Consider the following 18,291-nt stretch of genomic DNA (forward strand, 5'->3'; position numbering starts at 1 on the left):
TGTTGCATTTATCTCTCCTGCTGCCAGCAGGATAGGAGAGGATCAGTTTCACTACATTCTTGCCAGCAATAGATACTGGGATTTTTAGACATTTTCCTAATTTAATAGGTAAAAAAATATTCGTCGTGTTTGTTTTACTTTGCATTTCTCTAGTTACTAGCAAGATTGGATGCCTTTATGTGTGCTTATTTATTAGTTCCATTTTATGCTGTGCTTTATGTATTGTCTTGTCTTCATTTTAGACCCCAAGACTGCTTCTGAGACAGAAACAGATATCTGTGCTGAATGGGAGATAAAGACCATCACCAGTGCTCTGAAGACCTACCTAAGGTAGGGACTTTCCATCTGCAAGGCAGAGCGCCAGCTAGTTATCATGCAATCAGGAAGAAAGCAGTTTTATTTTCAGACTCCGGAGAGCTGTCGGGTGGGTGTTTGAGATGTGGAAACAGCTTCTGTGTGGGTGCGTTTAGCTCAGCTGGTCAAACCAATTGTAAATCATCCATAGTTGATGGGTTGCCTTTGTGCAATGACACCATGAGTGATTTAGGAAACTTTGTTCTATATGAGAAGTATTGTAATAATTAGCCTTGAACAGAACCTACAGTGGGGTCTTCCCCGAAGTCCCTGAATAATCTGTTAAGAGCACAAGGAATCATAAATCATATTCTGTTAAGAATGCATGATTACATACCCCATGTATTTTGATAGTTTCATACTTTACACAGAGTACATTGCTGACATGCTTCTTAAAAATAAGAACGTAATGGAACTCCTTTTTGACTCCTTCCCTTAGATTGGACAATATTATCTCCCTGGAGATACTATTTTCCTTGTATCATTTATATATGATATTACTGAACCCTCTCTACACCTCCTTTCATTATTAAGAGTTGGGTTATTGACCAGCTGCCTGCATCTTAGTTTCATGAATAAAATGCTGGACTTGAAAAACAGGAATACTGTAGTTCTTCTTACAGAAAAAGATGGGACCTAGTCTTTTTTTTTTTTTATTTTTTATTTTTTATTTTTTTTTATTGAGACGGAGTCTCGCTCTGTCGCCCAGGCTGGAGTGCAGTGGCCGGATCTCAGCTCACTGCAAGCTCCACCTCCCAGGTTTACGCCATTCTCCTGCCTCAGCCTCCCAAGTAGCTGGGACTACAGGCGCCCGCCAGCATGCCCAGCTAGTTTTTTTTTTTTTATTAGAGATGGGGTTTCACCGTGTTAGCCAGGATGGTCTCGATCTCCTGACCTCATGATCCGCCCGTCTCGGCCTCCCACAGTGCTGGGATTACAGGCTTGAGCCACCGCGCCCGGCCGGGACCTAGTCTTAAAAGGAGAGGAGAATGGTCATCAGAAATAGCTAAGTCTTTGTGTGGAGTTTTTGAAGATGCAGTTGGCTGGAAAGCAAAGGAAGGAGGCCACAGAAAAGGAATTGCTGATGTAGATGTTATTGGCTGTTGGGTAATTAGAGTCAAGAGTAAGACATAATGTGTTAACTAAAACTAGGAGTTGAATTAAGGGACCCAATGAGAATAAAATCTGAGCCAAGAATAATGTATAGTCCTATTGAGAAGTTTCTTATTTGAACTATCAGAAAAAAAACTCAAGTTTATGGTTAAACATACTCATAGCCTAGCAGGTAAAATTTGTTTGTATCATACATAATGTTAGGGGTTCTAGCCCTTTAGAATTCTGGACCAATACTCCATAGTGAATTCACCATCAAAACACCTACAAAAGTCTTTTATAGTGTTTCTAGATGAATTGATTCTAACAACAAGCTGCTGGGAAGATCAAGAATTGCAAATAGTTAGTTGTGTGTTTCTCAGACACATCTTAAAATGCTATTGCTGATAGGTGAGTCACTGACTGAAAAGGAAATCTCTTATTTTGTGTTAGACTCTTGCATTAGCACTATTTTAGTGTTGACAATGAAACATAGTTGTATCTATTCCTCTAAAAAAGACAGAGAATAACAATTTTGGATGAAATCTCTGAACCCTTGCAATAGGGAAATTGCATTGTTATTGTTTCCCTGTGATCTTTGTCTTTGAGAAATGTAATACAGTTTGTCAGTCTCTAGGCTGCTATTTAGAAAGAATATTATTATTCTTATTATTAAGCTGATTGGCCTGTCTCCTTTCACTCCAGAATGCTTCCAGGACCACTCATGATGTACCAGTTTCAAAGGAGTTTCATCAAAGCAGCAAGTAAGTCTTTTTTGTCTCAGTTTTAAGGGGAAGGGAATAGATTTTTTTATTTCAAAGAAGAGTCAGTATCCCAAAATAAACATTACCTAACCCTTCATATTCTGCATGTAAACTGGCCACATAACATACTCATGAGATTCTAACACAGAATAAAAATGAAACCAAATAGGGATTGCTAAGGGCCTTTCTATCACATTGAAATTACAGCAGACGAGAGAAACTTCAGAAGTCTTTTTTTTTTTTTTTTAGGGGAGGAGGATGTTGGAGGGATAGAGAAAAACAAGTTTGCCTTTCTAGTTTTGATTATTGGAGTTCTAACTTCTTAGGTTTTTTCCAGCCTTTGAGTAGCATTTTGCAGAATGAATCAGACATTGCACATTACCTAAATTGAGCATTGGAAATGTTTCCCTGAATATGACACCATTTATATAACTTCACAGTCCTCTTTTCCATTATGTCTTCCATTTACAGCTTCTGATCATTCTTCAACTGTATCATCCAGGTCCCTGGTGTCATATTACTGGTATTAAAATACATAGGGATTAGGTGCAAGCTACTCTAAGTATACTGGAATCTCTGGCTACATGGGTCAGGCCTCTTGTAAAGGGGCAGAAAGATTCTGTATCAGATTTAAATCCAGCATGAATCTTCACAGTATTATTATGTCGATAACTGGTGCCTCTCCCGGGTTCCTTTCAGCCTTTAAAACATATTTACTTTGGTAGCTACTACTGGCCTAATTTAGTAGTACCTAATGTTCTGGTGTCCTTATCTACTCATAGTTGTCCCCTGAAAACAGGAAGGAGAAAGCTAGGAGCAAAGATGGTGTTTATGTCATTTCTTTCTAGAGAAATTACAAACCCATAGCGACCATTCTCTACTTAAACCTCACATCAGTTCTATAAATAGGTGTGATGAGTACCATCAATCTATTTGCCAGAGTAACAAAGCCACTTACCCATGTTCAACCAAGAGAATGTGACAAGCCGTGATTTAGGTTACAAGTTGGCAGAAAGACTTGAATATTTTGTCTGCCATTACTTTCTTTCTAGCAGGCTTGTTGTTATACGTGACTTGAGGATACTGGACATTTTCCTTTGATTCCTTTGATGCCGTCTCGAGATGTTATTTTGATATTTGAAACCCTTGCAATGTTATTCATGTAAGATTTGTTTATCACTTTACAAGGGCATAAAGTTCCTTACTTCCTTGAAATGAAGTCTTCCCTTTAGGGAGCCAACTACTCCTGAGTTTGTTCTCAGGAGCAGCTCTGGGTGTGCAGTTGACTGGCTCCGTTTCATCACATCATCGCCTTGGTTTGGATTTTTTGATGACGGTTTTTTTTGGCAACCCTGTTCCAGAAAGCACCATTAAAAGGACTTCCAGATCTAATCATGCTGGCCATGCAGTATGCACACAAGACAAGATTGTAAATCTTTGAGAAGTCCTTGGTCTGTTAGGCCCATCCTTTGGTTTCCCTTGATTTTTCATTCTTAAAGTTGTTTAGCTGTGACACTGATAAAATATTCTCTCTCTCATTCCTTTGCAGAATTGGAGAACCAGGAGTCTCGGGTCTCTGAAATCCACAGCCTTGTTCATCGGCTCCCAGAAAAAAATCGGCAGATGTTACAGCTGCTCATGAACCACTTGGCAAAGTAGGTTTAAGACCAATTACTAGCCCTTTTCTTACCCCTGAAAGTTCTTATCTTAGCAGTGAAGCTGATCTCAGTTCTGCTTTTGTTTTTCTCTCCCACTATTGCATCAGGTATGCTGGAGGCTTAGGAAAGAAATGTGTGAAATGTTAATTGCAGTGGAGAACAGCAGCAAATGCCAGATGGCCTTCCCAGAGGATGCTGGGGAAGTGCTCATTGCATCCAGGCCATGAAGCTGATTTTTCAGGGGGATTTTGCCTGTGATGATCAAGGGCAAACTGGAGTGTGTTGTCCATGATACCAGGTCGCCACACAGAATTTTGTGGGATTATAAGTTCTTATGCTCATCAAGAACAAACAAAAATATGTTATGGGTTTACAGAATTTGAGTTTTCAGTAAGGAGGCCTGGATTCTAGAGCTGACTCTGTTATTAACCTGCTGCTTAACCAGCCCTGAACAAACCAGTGAACTTTCTATTCCTTAGTTTCACCATTCTGTCTAATGTGGATAATAGACTCCCCTTTTTCTGCAAGGATCATTGATTTTTGAAGTTACATGCATTAAAGCCTTTGAAGAAGTATAAAGAGTAAAGGAATTGTTTTCAGCAAATACTCGCTTGTCCTCTGAGATAATCAAAGCATTCAGTCGGGAGCTGATTTTCTGCTAGGAGTATTTACAATCTTGGAATGGTTTTGAATATTTGTGTATTTACTGTTCCTTGACCTGTTTACAAGTGGCATTTCTGACTTCCCATGCTGCATTCATCACTACTTGTGTGTGTGTTCTAACCTTCCATTGACTTTGATGGTATGTTCTTGATTGCAGACTGGAGCAAAAGAAAAGAATGAGAGCATAACAGTTAACCTAAATTATTAAACCCTACATTCTACTGAACTGATGTGTTATAAATTTGGCCTTTATAGTCCACACTTTGCTATGCCATTAGGGTATTTCTTTGGGATAAGTTGGTATTCTTCTGAGGGAGATTGTAATGGTTAGTTTTCATCTTTCTGTCAAGCACTTGATACTGCCTTTGGGAAAAAGAGTGATATATATCATGAAGATTTCCACCGTGTCCTCATTTCCATCAAGAAGCAAACGTATTTTGTGTGTTGTTGGGAAGCAATTCGGCAAAGCCATGGTTTCTCCATTATTGACCGATTTTTTTTTTTCTTGGCTTCCCATATCAGAGCTGCTTGTTCAGGAGTACTTAGGAAGCATAGCAGATAACATGCAAGTTTACAGGATAATGCCCTAAAGGTGTCAAAGAATCCTGATGAAGCATGTTTAAAATAATGGGAACTGGGCTTTAAAAAGTAACTCCAGATGCTCTGAGATGACAGTTTAGTACCGGTTCCACACAACCTAGAGTCAGGTGTTTGTTAAGCAGAGAAGCTGGTTTAGATCTTAGTTGCAAAACTTTGCACACTTGAAGGACAAACACCAAGACACAGGAGGTTCCAGGTGCACCCTCCATCCTAGTATGTGTGGGGATGCTCATGACTGCTTCATGGCCATTGGGTCTTAAAGAGGCCTTCAGGCCTGCGGAAAGCAGCTGGAGAAGGGTTAGGAAACATCTGAAAGCCATGGGCCTTTTCAAGCTGTGCAGTTGGAAGGAGCTTAACTGAACTGAGAGAGACCAAAAGTGAAGGGTGACCCAGCAGAGCCAGTGTTGCATTTCTCCTACTTTTAAATTTCCTTTAGGATTGTTAGGATTCTTTAAAGAAGAAGAAAAAAAGATTTAAAAAACAAAACTAAACCCTTAAGGTAGATCTTGAACAGTTGAGCTTGTTCATCTCCTGGTTGGATGACTCACTTTCTCCTCCTTTTTCCACCCTTTCCCCCTTCAATCCCATTATGTTCAGTCCATCCTTGTTACTAACCTGAGCGTTGTAAACTGGAATTTGCAAATCACGGTTGTGACCTTGACACTTTTTTGGTTTTTTTGGCCTTCTAACCAATTTAAAGCAATTTTCTTGCTGGAGTTGTTTACTTCATAGCATTTCTTGAGCATTATGTCTTATCTTTGAAACTTGAAAATGATTTTCTGTGGTTTTATGGCATTTCTTGTTCATTTAATTATCAAGAAATCTACCTATAGACAAGCTCTCATGCTGTAATGTGAGTTGGTTAGAGCTAGTATTAGACTATAGCAGACTTAAATTCTTAGCGTGCTGTGTTCTTGGTCTCCCGAGCCTCTATATTTAAAATGTCCCTGTGGAGAAGGATATGAATGAGCAGTGTTGAATCCAGTAAAGAGTATTTATTTAGGTCTGAAAGAATTCTTTGGCATCCAGAGGAGTTCTAAGATTCCACTTAAACTTTATATTCTCATTTACAGCACTGTCCTTATTTTAAAATCAAGCAGTAAGGGAAAGTTAACTTGGGACAAGAAGTTTGTCTGATTCCAGTTTTCTCAGGTTTAGACTTACCCTAGGCTACGCCTGAGCTATTGTTCCTCTGGGCTAGTTACTTAATGGTCAGCTTCCTTCCTAAGTTTTGGTTTCAGGGCTGATTCTGCTGGAAAACTGGTGTTTACTTCTCTCATTACCTACTGTTTGCCTTGTGCATCTCAGAATTCTAGTTCAAAGGCAAGACATTTTGTATTGTATATTTTTTAAAGTACTCTTTTGAAACATTTTCCAAAATTGATTTCCCTTAGCCATAGAGGGAGAATTAAGGCATTTTTTATTAAATCCCAGCTAAAAATTCATTCAGAGGGGGAAAAAATATCTTGGGTCGGGGGAAGGATAAAAACTCCAAACCTCTAAAGCAAATGATTACCAGGGCGCATCCAAATCATAGAGATGTTGGATTTATTTCAGACCTCAGAGGGAACATAAAAATTATAGGCAACCATGCACATATTTTTGTAGTTTCAGCTTAAATCTACTATGATAATTAGATGTTTTCTGTTTGGATCTTGGAATCTAGTATACAGTCTGGAGTCATGTGCCTCAAAGGAAGGTTAGAATCACCCGGGGTGCTTGTTTACATTGACATTTCTGGGCTCTGTGGGTCTACTCAGTCAGGCTCCCTGCCTGGGAATCTGCATTTCTGATTTATTTCCCAGGTAATTATTATGTGAACAGTGATCTAAGAACCATTGGCCCAGAGAATGGGCCATATGCAAGGATTTTCTAGGAGAGAGAAATGGTATTGAGAGGAATATGGATTGGGATGTAGGTGAATATTAGAAAGAAGAAACTCAAAGCAGTGAATTCAAAAGGGAGATTTTATTGTCATGATTAAATTAGCTTTTAAAAATCCAGTTTTGACTTTTCGAGTCTTTGCAGTTTGACTTTGCATTGAGTTTTCAACAAATGTTTTTGTTTTAAAAATCATACAAAAGGCATTTTTACTTCAGAAAAAATCATTCCCAGCTAGCTGTGGATCCTTGTGCCAGTTTTTCTACCTCTTTGAGCCTCAGTTTTCTTTCTCCTCCAATTTTATAATTCTGTTATTTTTATCAGGTGGAGCAGGACACACGAAAAGTATCCCACTTTTATAATCATAAGAAGAAATAAGAGTAATAAAGACTAATTTCATGATGATTTCCTAATGTTTACATATTATGACTCCAAGTATGTTGTATATCCCCACACATACCATTCGTAGTGGCTCATGTGGATTTATTACGGTGTATGCAGTGAGGAAGGATTTCAAAGAACCCTTAATACATCAGGAGTAGATATTAAAAATACCTTTTCACAGCTAGTTTTCCCAAAATACTTATTGAGAAATAAACCTTAGTCTCTTTCCTTTTTTTGGAGCAACTCTTCTTTTGTTGCAGGGGTGTTGGAGAGGCAAAAGACTGTTTTGCTTCCCCAGAGAGATATGGTATCATTTAGGATGCTTTGGGCTGCAAGAAACAGAAAATCCAATTCAAAATGGCTTAAACAATAAGGAGATCTGTTGTGTCATGACACAGAATCTGTCCTGAGAGTTGGTTAGTTTCTCAGCTCATGAAGGACTCAAGCTATTTCCATGTTCCTGCTCAGTCAGCATCTTGTGTTGGCTAGCTCCTTGCAGAGTCCCAGCGTACTGCATTGTGTCCTTGCATGTTAGTGCTTGTCCAGAAGCAGAAAAGGCGTTATTTCTTCTCTGAGTCTCTTTTTAACAGCTAGGGTGATACTTTTCCCAGACATCCTCCAGCACACTTTATGTCACATCTCATTGGTCCAGAGCAGTCACTGGGGACCACCATGATTATCTTCCATCCAACAGGATTTATCTGAGCCACTTGTGGGAGCATTGGATATCAGAATAAAGGCAGAGTTTTGACAGAATAAAGACAGCCCATGGTGTCTGTGGCAAGTAGTCTTGGTAAATCATATTCAACAGAGAGTATTAAGTCTCTTGCATGGTATACTAACACAATCAAGATATATGGGACAAAAAGACCAATTTTGGGAGGAGAGATGAGTACATCTGCAATGTAGGCACATAGGCACTAAATTACAAGATTTTAGGGGGTGGGAGGTAAGAGAGGGTAGTAAAGAGGGCAAAATTGACTTTACTCCATTGCCTCTTGCTGATTCCCTATTTGTTCTTTTCATTATCCAATTTTCTAATGTTTATTTTGATCATCTGTTGTATGTTGTGACTTTCCAAAATGGACAAAATTCTGTAGATCACTGGGATTATAAAGGAATATTGTGGGGAAAATGCTTGGCATACAAGTGAGACCTTATCAAAATATGTAGACTCTGTTGGCAGAAGTTACCAAGGATTGAGCACGTTGTAGCTTGGGTTTTTTTTTTTTTTTTTTCGTTCCTGTGACTTGAGTCTGAGTACTTCCAGGCATCCCTGCAAATCAAAAAGGATGGATTCATATTTCTTTAATGATCTAGAAACAGTGAATTGGGTTCATGTACAAATGCTTGTGGTTATAAAAAAAAAAAAAAAGTTTTGCCAGGCATTGGCACCAAGGAGGATGAGCCCTAGTGGTTCAGTAGTATTCCTTGAAGTTTTTAAGAAGGGTTCAAAATAAAAGGAAGTGAACATTAAGACTTAACATAAACACATATTAGATACTCTAATATTTCTTCTTTCTCCATCCCAAGTCTAGAAGATAAGATTTAACTTACCGATCAGCTGTTGAACATGAGAAGAGCTAGTTATTCCTTTGCCATCAAGACTAGTCCAAATAAAATAGCCATAGAATTTTACAAAACACATTTAAAGAACACAGTATTTTGAGATGATGGCTTTCTAAGATGGAAAGCTCCTGTGAGTTTCTCTGGCTGCCTTTCCTCAGCCATACACCTTGGCTCTGGAACCTTTGTTCTCTCTAGTAACCACTGAATACCGCAGTGCTGCCAGCGCAGGATTGCTTGGCCACTGGGCCACTGGTGGTATGGCCTGATACCCCCATGCAGCCACATTGACCCCATTCTCCAGTCCCATCAGGCTTTTTCCTCACTGACTCCCACTAAGAACTCAGAGTTCTAGTGATTCCAACCCTTTTCTGTCCCTTGAATCTGTCTGCTTTTCTGTGTCTCCATCAGTACTCCTGTAGTTCAAGCTGCCATTGTGTCTTTCCCAGTCTGCTTGCGAAGGCCTCCTCCCTGTTGCTCTGGCTGGTGGAGCTCTGGCTCCCCTCCAGTCCGCAGAGTGCATGTTGTGCTTCCAGGGAACTTTGAAAACTGCAAATCTCAGCATGTGATTCCCCTGCTTAAAAAAAACTTCAAAGGCAGCTTCCCCGTTGCTCTTAAGATAAAACCCTGGAAATGGCCTCCAAAGCCCTGTCTGGACCAGACATTTCTGGAATTTGCAGTTTCATCTTGTGTCTGTTTCTCATGATCACCATCCTGTCCCTACTGCATGGCACACAGTAGACACTCATGAATATTTGTTGAGCAAACACATGAAGAGTCTCTTGACCGCTTCTCAAATACCCACCTCCCTGCTCCATCTTTTTACCTTTTGCAATTCATTTTCTCCTGTCTGGAGTGGCCCCTCCCCAGCCTCTGCCTGCCAAAGGCTACCTCATTCTTCTAACTTCAGCTCAAATGTCACTGCCAACAAGAATCCTTCCTGCCACAAGTGCCCTCTTGCTTTCCTGAGCTTCCACAGCCTTTGCTTGTTCCTCTCTTTTAGCATGTATCACATTCCACCTGGTGGGACAGTTTGCCCAGGTGTATATCTCTCCGTCCTGTGACATCTTAAACTCCCAGGGGATGGGCAGTCTGTCTCTCTTGTCTTTGTTTCTTACCTAGAAGTTGCAAATGAAGCCCATGGCCAGAGCAGCCAACACATGTGTTTGGTGGTGGTGGTGTCCTACACAGTACTGTTTTGAGACTTTGAACAGGTTTCCAACATCTTTTTAAAGGGGGCGATTTTACTTGAAAAATTCGTATCTCCCCGCTGATTCGTAGCTCCCCGCTCAGAGTTGACTGGGGCTGAGTAGAAGCCACACCCTATCCCCCAGGGTGTGCGTTCTCCAGTTTGCCTTAGTTCCTAACAGTCCCTGTGGTCTCTTGCTCCCGGCCTACTTCTTTCAGGTCTCCTACCTGCCTGGCCGTGTTGTAGGCATTTGGGTTTTCAGTCCTTGCCTACCTATTGGCTTATGCCAAAAGAGGAGCTCGATATTTGGTGAATCACATAAATCAGCAAGCAGAAATGGGCTAAGGGAGTTACTTCCTTGACTGGCTCTTTTTTTTTTTTTTCTTTCTCTCCTGAAAGATTTATTATTTCTGATAGATGGGAGGTCTGTGAAAGAAGTGAGTGATACCGCTTCCCGGCCTATTTCTGGGTATGGAGCAGGAAGAAGAGTGCATTTTTTTTTTAAGGCTAAGAATGGGATTCTCAAAGGACCTTCTCCAGCTATTTTTGGCAGAGTCAAAGGAAAATCTATTTAAAGGGGCATTGCACAGAGCACAACGACATATTTTAAAGCAAACAGGCAACTTAGCACTTTAAATTAATGGAAATGCAGAGGAAGAAATCAGACAGCATTATTTAGCCTCCCCGCCAGACCTTTGCTTACTTTCAACCCAAGAATTTCTCTGTTCTGTGGCTTCATAGCCTTTAGAGATAGGAGAAAGAAAGATATCAGTTCAGTTTAAATTTTTTGCCTTAAAAAACCCAACAAAATTTCTGAATTCAAGGAACTAAATCTTTCCCATCACACGTAACGCCCATTCTGAAAGGGGAAATGCTTGACTTCAAGCTGTTAATGTTCAGCAGTCTTAGAGCTCCTTTGATTTGGGTCTCTTGTTTGTTTTGAGTTGTTCCACTTATGTTTGCATTTATTTTCTCAATAAATTTCCTGTTTTCTGATTCATCTCTTCCTTTTCTGAGTCCACGGAATCCCCTCCCAAATTAAGGGAGGAGTGGGAGGAAGACACTCTATTTTTCTTTCTTACTTGGTGCCGCCTTTCATTTCGGGAGTATTATAAAAGTGAGAGTGTCAGAAAACATGAACATGACTCAGTTTCTTCCTTGCCAATCCTTAGCAGAGCTTAGATTTCTTATACATTGGCCTTGGGAGCATATTCTTCATGAAATGCCTCTCTTTTTGGCTGAGTGGTGGTGGATAAATTGATTTGCTCACACTGTTTTTGGGTACTGGAGTCCTCTCTTGCTGCATCCTCTTTGAATTGCGTTGTGAGTGTTATCTGCGATACTTATGTTCTTACATTGACTGGTTTCTCACCAGCAATTGTGGCTCAAATGTGGCAGCTGGCAGACTTCTACGGATATGAAGTTAGTCTGTAGGACACAAGAGCACAGTGGTTAAGAGAGAACATTCTGTAGCCAAACTGCCTGATTTTGATCTCATCTCTTATGTAACCTTGCATTTGAATTATTTCTCTATGCCTGAGTTTCCTCATCTGAAAAAGATGATAATAATCGTATCAGAAAGTTTTAACTTAGCACATCAGGTTTTCTTGGCTTCTCCTGTTTGCATTGCAGCCACCACTGAGATGACCACTTCTGTGTGGGTTCCGCCACCCTTCCTGCAAGGGCAGCCTGGTAGCCTGGAGCCTCATGCCCGCGTTTCTTACCTCCCACCCTAGGGAGGCGTGACACAAAATGACATTCACAAACAGATACGCTGGGACAAGGGGAAGTTAAAACACTCTGAGGGGAAAACCTTTGGTCAGTGGGAGAAGGGAGCTGAGTTAAACAGAAGCAATTGTTAAACAGCCTCTTTGAAGATGGTCTCAAGAGATTGAGCAATTGTGTTAGTGCTTGAACCAGGTGGGGTCTAGCTTCTCTTCTCCGCCTCATTCCTCCAAGAATCCCCTGGTAAAGTAGTGTCAGGTAAGCCTTTATGTACTCATGCACCACATAACAACGTGTCTATCAACAATGAACCACGTATATAGCAGTGGTCCCTTAAGATTATATCATGTTTTTACTCTACTCTTTCTATGTTTAACTATGTTTGGATGCACAAATACTTCGCATTGTGTCACAGTTGCCTACAGTATTCAGTACAAACATGCTGTGCAGGTTTGTAGCCGAGGAGCAATAGGCTATGTGCAGCAGGCTCGACCATCTATCTGGGTTTGTGCAAATGCACTCTGTGATGTTCACATAGCAATGAAATCGCCTAACAACATATTTCTCAGCATATCGCCATTGTTAGGCAATGCGTGACTGTACTTCAAGTCTCTTCCTTCTGGAAAACCTAAAGTAATACAATAATAGTGCCCACCCTTTTAGAGTTGTGCAGATTAAATTAATCTACACAAAGTTCTTAGAAGAGTGCCTGGCATGTAGTATCCCTTCCATAAATGTTAATTTCTACAATCTGTTGGAGAAATCAGGGAGCGGGATAAAGAACATGATAGAGCTGGCATCACGGTATGGGAAATTGGGGCAATTGTTAAAACCAAAATAAGTCGTCCTTGCTGACTAGATGAGGCTTTCTTCATAGTTTTGTTATTGGCAAGCAAAACCCTTAGGGCTGGATCCTGAAAACATAGCACACACAGCTCTTGTCCACTTGGGAGATTTCTGTGTGTGCATGTGTTTGTTTTTGCCTTGCTTGTGGTTTCTTGGCAGTTTGTGTGCATTTGGCCCAACGGCTGAGCATCTCTCCTTTCCTAGCAAAAGATGAGCCAGCACAGGGCCAGTGGGAGAAAGAGCTGTTCATATCTGGTTTCAGGTCCTACCTTATTGCAAGTCTCACACTTCCCTGTGAATATCAAGGCTCTTCATGATTCAAATGCTCTGTGGAGTGGTGCACCTGTTTGAAGGAACAAGCTGTGTGGGGCTGATTTCCATGGAGGTTACCTCCCCCTCCCCCTCCCCTGCCCTCTCCCCTCCCACTTCTGCTTCTTGGTGTCGCAAGGCTGATTTCATCTCCGAAGCAGCTGTCTTTGCTAGAGTTTAATAACTGTTAATTTCCTGGAGGGGGATGGCACGTTGTATCATGAAGACTCATCTTTGTCTGCATGGTCTGGAAATTTCCACTCATCTTTGTGATCTTTGAGATGTTTCTGTTTGTAGGAGAGTCTGACTTTCCTTCTGTTTTACTCAGTTTGCCCTCTCAGATGCCATTCCCAGATTAAACATGACCATCCACTGTGAAAACGGCCCCCTTGACCTTCCAGTTTCCCCCTGGGAGCAGTCTTCACATGGATTTCCTTCCCCGAGTTACTGAAATCTGTATTGAAGTATTAATGTGTACTCTAAAGAAGGTCATGCCTATATTCAGTTTCATTCTCTTGGTAGGTATTTTTTCACTTTTGCAGTTTCACTCAAAGGGCTTGAAGAAAAGTTCAGGGGGTTTGAATTTTGGTATCAGTCCTTTCTGCTTCCACACATGCACAGGAATGTTTTTCTTCCAGCAGTTTAGCATCCTGCTTTATTTTGTGTTTCCAATTTGGTATTATAAGTCACTATTCTTGATTCTCTTTAGTAGGCAGTAGAGGAACCCAAAATGTTGGGTCTTGTTGGTATATTGCAAGCAGGTCTTGCTATGTACTTGGAGGTGCCTAGAATTGGGTGGAATAGGGTCACTATTTTATTAAAGTCAGATATTCCATGAGAAAATGGGGGCGCTCTAGGCCTCAAAAAACAGTTTGTATATTAGTTCTTTGGCTGTAAGCAGCATATGTCAACTGTGGCTAATTTAAAAAATAAAAACAGGGCCCAAGAGCAGTGGCGCATGCCTGTAATTCCAGCACTTAGGAGCCAAGGCAGGCAGATCACTTGAGGCCAGGAGTTCGAGACCAGCGTGGTCAACATGGTGAAACTCCATCTCTACTAAAAATACAAAAATTACCCGGGTTTGGTGACACTTACCTGTAGTTCCAGCTACTTGGGAGGCTGAGGTATGAGGATTGCTTGAGCCCAGGGAGGCAGAGGTTGCAGTGAGCCAAGACTGTGCCACTACACTTTAGCCTGGGTGAGAGAGAAAGACCTTGTCTCAAAAAATAAAATCAAAAATAAAAGGAATAAAGTTTATTGAAAGGCTCCTGGGTCAATCACGTAATGGAAAGTAGAACTGAACCATCAGACATCGCAAAGCAACCTCAAGGGCCCTTGTGGTACCTGGCATCCTACTACGTTTCCCTAGGCCATTTCTTCTTCTCTTCTAGATGATCATCTCAGATGTTGCTTTTCATTCCACGGAGAAAATAGATACAATCAGAAGAGAACTTCTACAAGCCACCACCACAATATCCACACCTGTACCCATGTTTCTACCATCTCTCCCGTGTGACAGGGGAACCCAATGCTCCTACCTAAAGGCATTCCCTTCCTGGGACGCTAGAGCCGATTGATTCCCTGTTGGATCTATAAGGACTTGGGTGCTTCAGTAGTTTCTCCCTCTGTCTTCTATGTCATTAACTTTTCTGTCTCTACTAAATCTTTCCCATCAGCACGTAAGAATGTTGTAATTTCTGCAGTCCTTTGAAACGTAAAAAAGGAAAAAGCAACAACTACAAATAATCTTTCTCAATCCCATATCCCCTTCTAGGTACTATTCCATTTTTCTGTTTTCTTCCTAGAAGAACTCAAATAGTTGTCTGTGCTTGCTGTTCCCAAATCCTCTCTTCCCACTCATTCTTTCTTGAACCTCAGGCTTTTATGCACACTAGTCCACTGAAATGCCTCATAACAGTATTGCTGATGACTTCATGTTGCTGAATCAATTTCAGTCTTCCCTTTCTTAATTGTTCTGAAGGATTTAACACAGATTCCCACTCTCTCCTCCTTGATAAGCTTTCTTCACTTGGCTTCCAGGACACCATACTCTCCTGATTTCCCCCCTGTCTCCTTGACTTCTGCTTCTCAGTCCTGTTTGCTGTGCCCCAGCACTCTGTCCTTCAGGCCTCAGACCTCGTCTCCCCTCCTGCCGTCCTCTCTCCTCCCCAGTGAAGTCTTCCTCGATTGTTTTAAGATTGCAATCTCCGGCCCTTTCATTCCCTACCTACTAGAATTGCTTAATTTTTTTCCATAGCATGTGTCAATATCTGATGTACTATATATTTGATTTGTTTACTCATTGTTGTTTTCTTCTCCCTGAAATGTAAGCTCCACAAGGTTGGCAACTGCTGTCTGCTCTACATTACTGTATCCTTAGCAACTGGATCAGTGCCTTGCACATAGTAAGAGGTACTCAATAAATATTTGTTGAATAAATGAGTGAATGGAAAATATCCGGGTAACTCATGGGTAGCCCTTTTCAGGCACTACCTTTACGATGTCTCAGTTCCAACTATCTTTGTCCTCTTGTGAATCTACTGCAGGTTAACACTTCTAGTACAGAGAGTTGTAATGGTCTCTCCTGAGTAAGGTCCCCACGTCTGTGGTAAGGCACTAGTTGGGGACTCACCTGTCTTTCTTGGTAGGACCACATGTAATGGGAGAAAGACATTCAATTGAAAATTTGCCAAGGAAAAATTGGATGCCATCATTCAAAAGATACCAAACAAGTAAAAATGTCAGCTGTTTATAGGAGTTGTGCTTGCTGAAATTCTGTTTTTTGCCTTAGAGAATTCCTGTTTTATGTTAGAAGTTTCAGGTCTTGGTACAAATTTTAACTCTGTGATGGATCTTGTAAGTGCCTCAATAGCCCTATTATCCATCATTATGTGGAAGATAAGACCATCATCATAATAAATACAAAACAGCAAACAGCATTCAGATATTTTCCTAATACTTGGTTACACAGTTTGGTTCCCCAGAAGCCTGATTCTGTTTTTGCAGGAACTAGGTCTTCCCAAAGGCCTGGCCTCCCTTCACTGCATGTCTTCAGATGTTCCCTGGGCCCAGAATTGTCTCCAGTGGTGTTTGGTGGAGTGCCAGTGATAGCTTCTTGGTTCACCAGTCCTCGGAATCCAGTGCATTTAAACCTCTTTCTTTTAAGTCACCAGGCAAATGGGGGGTCCCATGTCAAATATGCTGCTCAAGCTAGCTGGTTGGTCAGGTTTTCTTGTTCTCTGTATTAAAAGATAATCTTGCCACTTTGCTACTTTAAGAACTACATTTCCCTTCATAATAGAGCTGCCACTGAAGCTGCTTTGCCTGCTACCTAGTTGTGAGCTTCCCTTCCAAATGTTGTCTGTCCTACAAGGTCGTTCTCCCCAGCCCTAGCCAGATTGTTAATGAAGTGAAGAACACTGGCAAACATGTAGATTATCCCTTCTTTGTTATGTTATTAATGTATGGTGACTCTTGACATAAATAGGCACATACCTAGGCATAAATTTAACCAAGGAGATTGAAAACTTCTGCAAGAGAAACTACAAAACACTGATGACAGAAATTGAAGAGAATACAAACAAATGGAAAGACACCCCATGCTCATGGATCAGAATAATTAACATTATTAAAATGACAGTACTACCTAAGCAATCTACAGATTCATTGCAATCCCTATAAAAATACCAAGGACAAGCCAGGCGAAGTGGCTCATGCCTATAGTCCCAGCACTTTGGGAGGCCAAGATGGATGGATTACCTGAGGTCAGGAGTTTGAGACCAGCCTGGATAACATGGTGAAACCCTCTTTCTACCAAAAATACAAAAATTAGCTGGGCATGGTGGTGTGCACCTGTAGTCCCAGCTACTCTTGGGAGGCTGAGAGGCAAGAGAATCGCTTAAACTGGGGAGGCGGAGGTTGCAGTGAGCCAAGATTGTGCCACTGCACTCCAGCCTGGGCAACAGAGCCAGACTCTGTCTCAGGAAAAAAAAAAAAAAAAAGAAGACATTCTTCACAGAAATAGAAATAAAAAGTCCTAAACTTATATGGGACCACAGAAGACTGTGAATAGCAAAAGCAGTCCTGAAAAAGAACAAAGCTAGAGGTATCACACTACTCGACCTCAAAATATACCACAAAGCTGTAGTAACCAATGTAGCATGGTACTGGCATAAAAGCAGGCCCATAGACTAATGAAACAGAATAGAGAACCCATAAATTAATCTACATATCTCCAGCCAGTTTATTTTTGACAAAGGTGCCAAGAATACTTACTGGGGAAAGGATAATCTCTTCAATAAATGGTACTGGGAAAACTGGATAATCCACATGCAGAAGAATGAAGCTAGACCATCACCTCTCACTCTGTACAAAAATCAACTCAAAATGGATCAAAGTCCTCAATGTAGGACCCAAAACAGTGAAACTGCTAGAAGCAAATATAGGGGAAATGTTTTAGGACATTTTTCTGGGAAAAGATTTTATGAATAGCACCTTAAAAGCACAGTCAATAGAAGCAAAAATAAATGTGGGCCAGGTGCAGTGGCTCGTGCCTGTAATCCCAGCACTTTGGGAGGCCGAGGCAGGCACATTGCCTGAGGTCAGGGGTTCGAGACCAGTCTGGCCAACATGGTGAAACCCCATCACTACTGAAAATACAAAAAAATTAGCCAGGCATGGTGGCATACCTGTAACCCCAGCCACTCAGGAGACTGAGGCAGGGGAATTGCTTGAACCAGGGAGGTGGAGATTGCAGTGCACTGAGATCAGTCCACTGCACTCCAGCCAGGGTGACAGAACAAGACTCCATCTCAAAAAACAAACAAACAAACAAATGTGATGTCAGAGTCCCATTGTTAAAAATCTTTTACACAACAAAGGAAACAATTAAGACAATGAAAAGAACACCTACAGAATGAGAGAAAATATTTCCAAACTACTCATCTGATCTATAATATACAAGGAACTCAAACACCTCAACAGGAAAAAAAAAAAAAATCCCAATACAAAATGGGCAAGTGATCTAAACAGGCATTTCTCAAAAGAAGACAGATGGCCAGCAAATATATGAAAACATGTTCAATGTCACTAATCATCAGGAAAATGAAAATTAAAATCACAGCAAAGTATCATCTCACTCTAGGATGACTATTATCAGAAAGGCAAAAAAATAAATGCTGGAGAGAATGCGGAGAAAAGGGAGGTCTTATACACTATTGGTGAGAATGTTTTCCATAGTACAGCCACTGTGGAAAACAGT

General features: G+C 41.0%; 1 protein-coding gene across 3 annotated transcripts in view; it reads left to right on the forward strand.

The window, feature by feature from the left end:
- The window catches only part of ARHGAP26 (Rho GTPase activating protein 26), a 474,474-nt gene that overhangs the window by 299,093 nt on the left and 157,090 nt on the right, over positions 1–18,291 (forward strand). For all 3 annotated transcript variants that reach the window (XM_011939748.1, XM_011939749.1, XM_011939750.1), the window contains exons 15-17: positions 243–330; positions 2,152–2,210; positions 3,760–3,865. In XM_011939748.1, the coding sequence (XP_011795138.1) occupies positions 243–330; positions 2,152–2,210; positions 3,760–3,865 (253 nt within the window). The remainder of the gene's footprint in view (positions 1–242; positions 331–2,151; positions 2,211–3,759; positions 3,866–18,291) is intronic.

Source organism: Colobus angolensis, unplaced genomic scaffold, assembly GCF_000951035.1.
Source record: "Colobus angolensis palliatus isolate OR3802 unplaced genomic scaffold, Cang.pa_1.0 Scaffold183, whole genome shotgun sequence".
Taxonomy (NCBI): Eukaryota; Metazoa; Chordata; class Mammalia; order Primates; family Cercopithecidae; genus Colobus; species Colobus angolensis.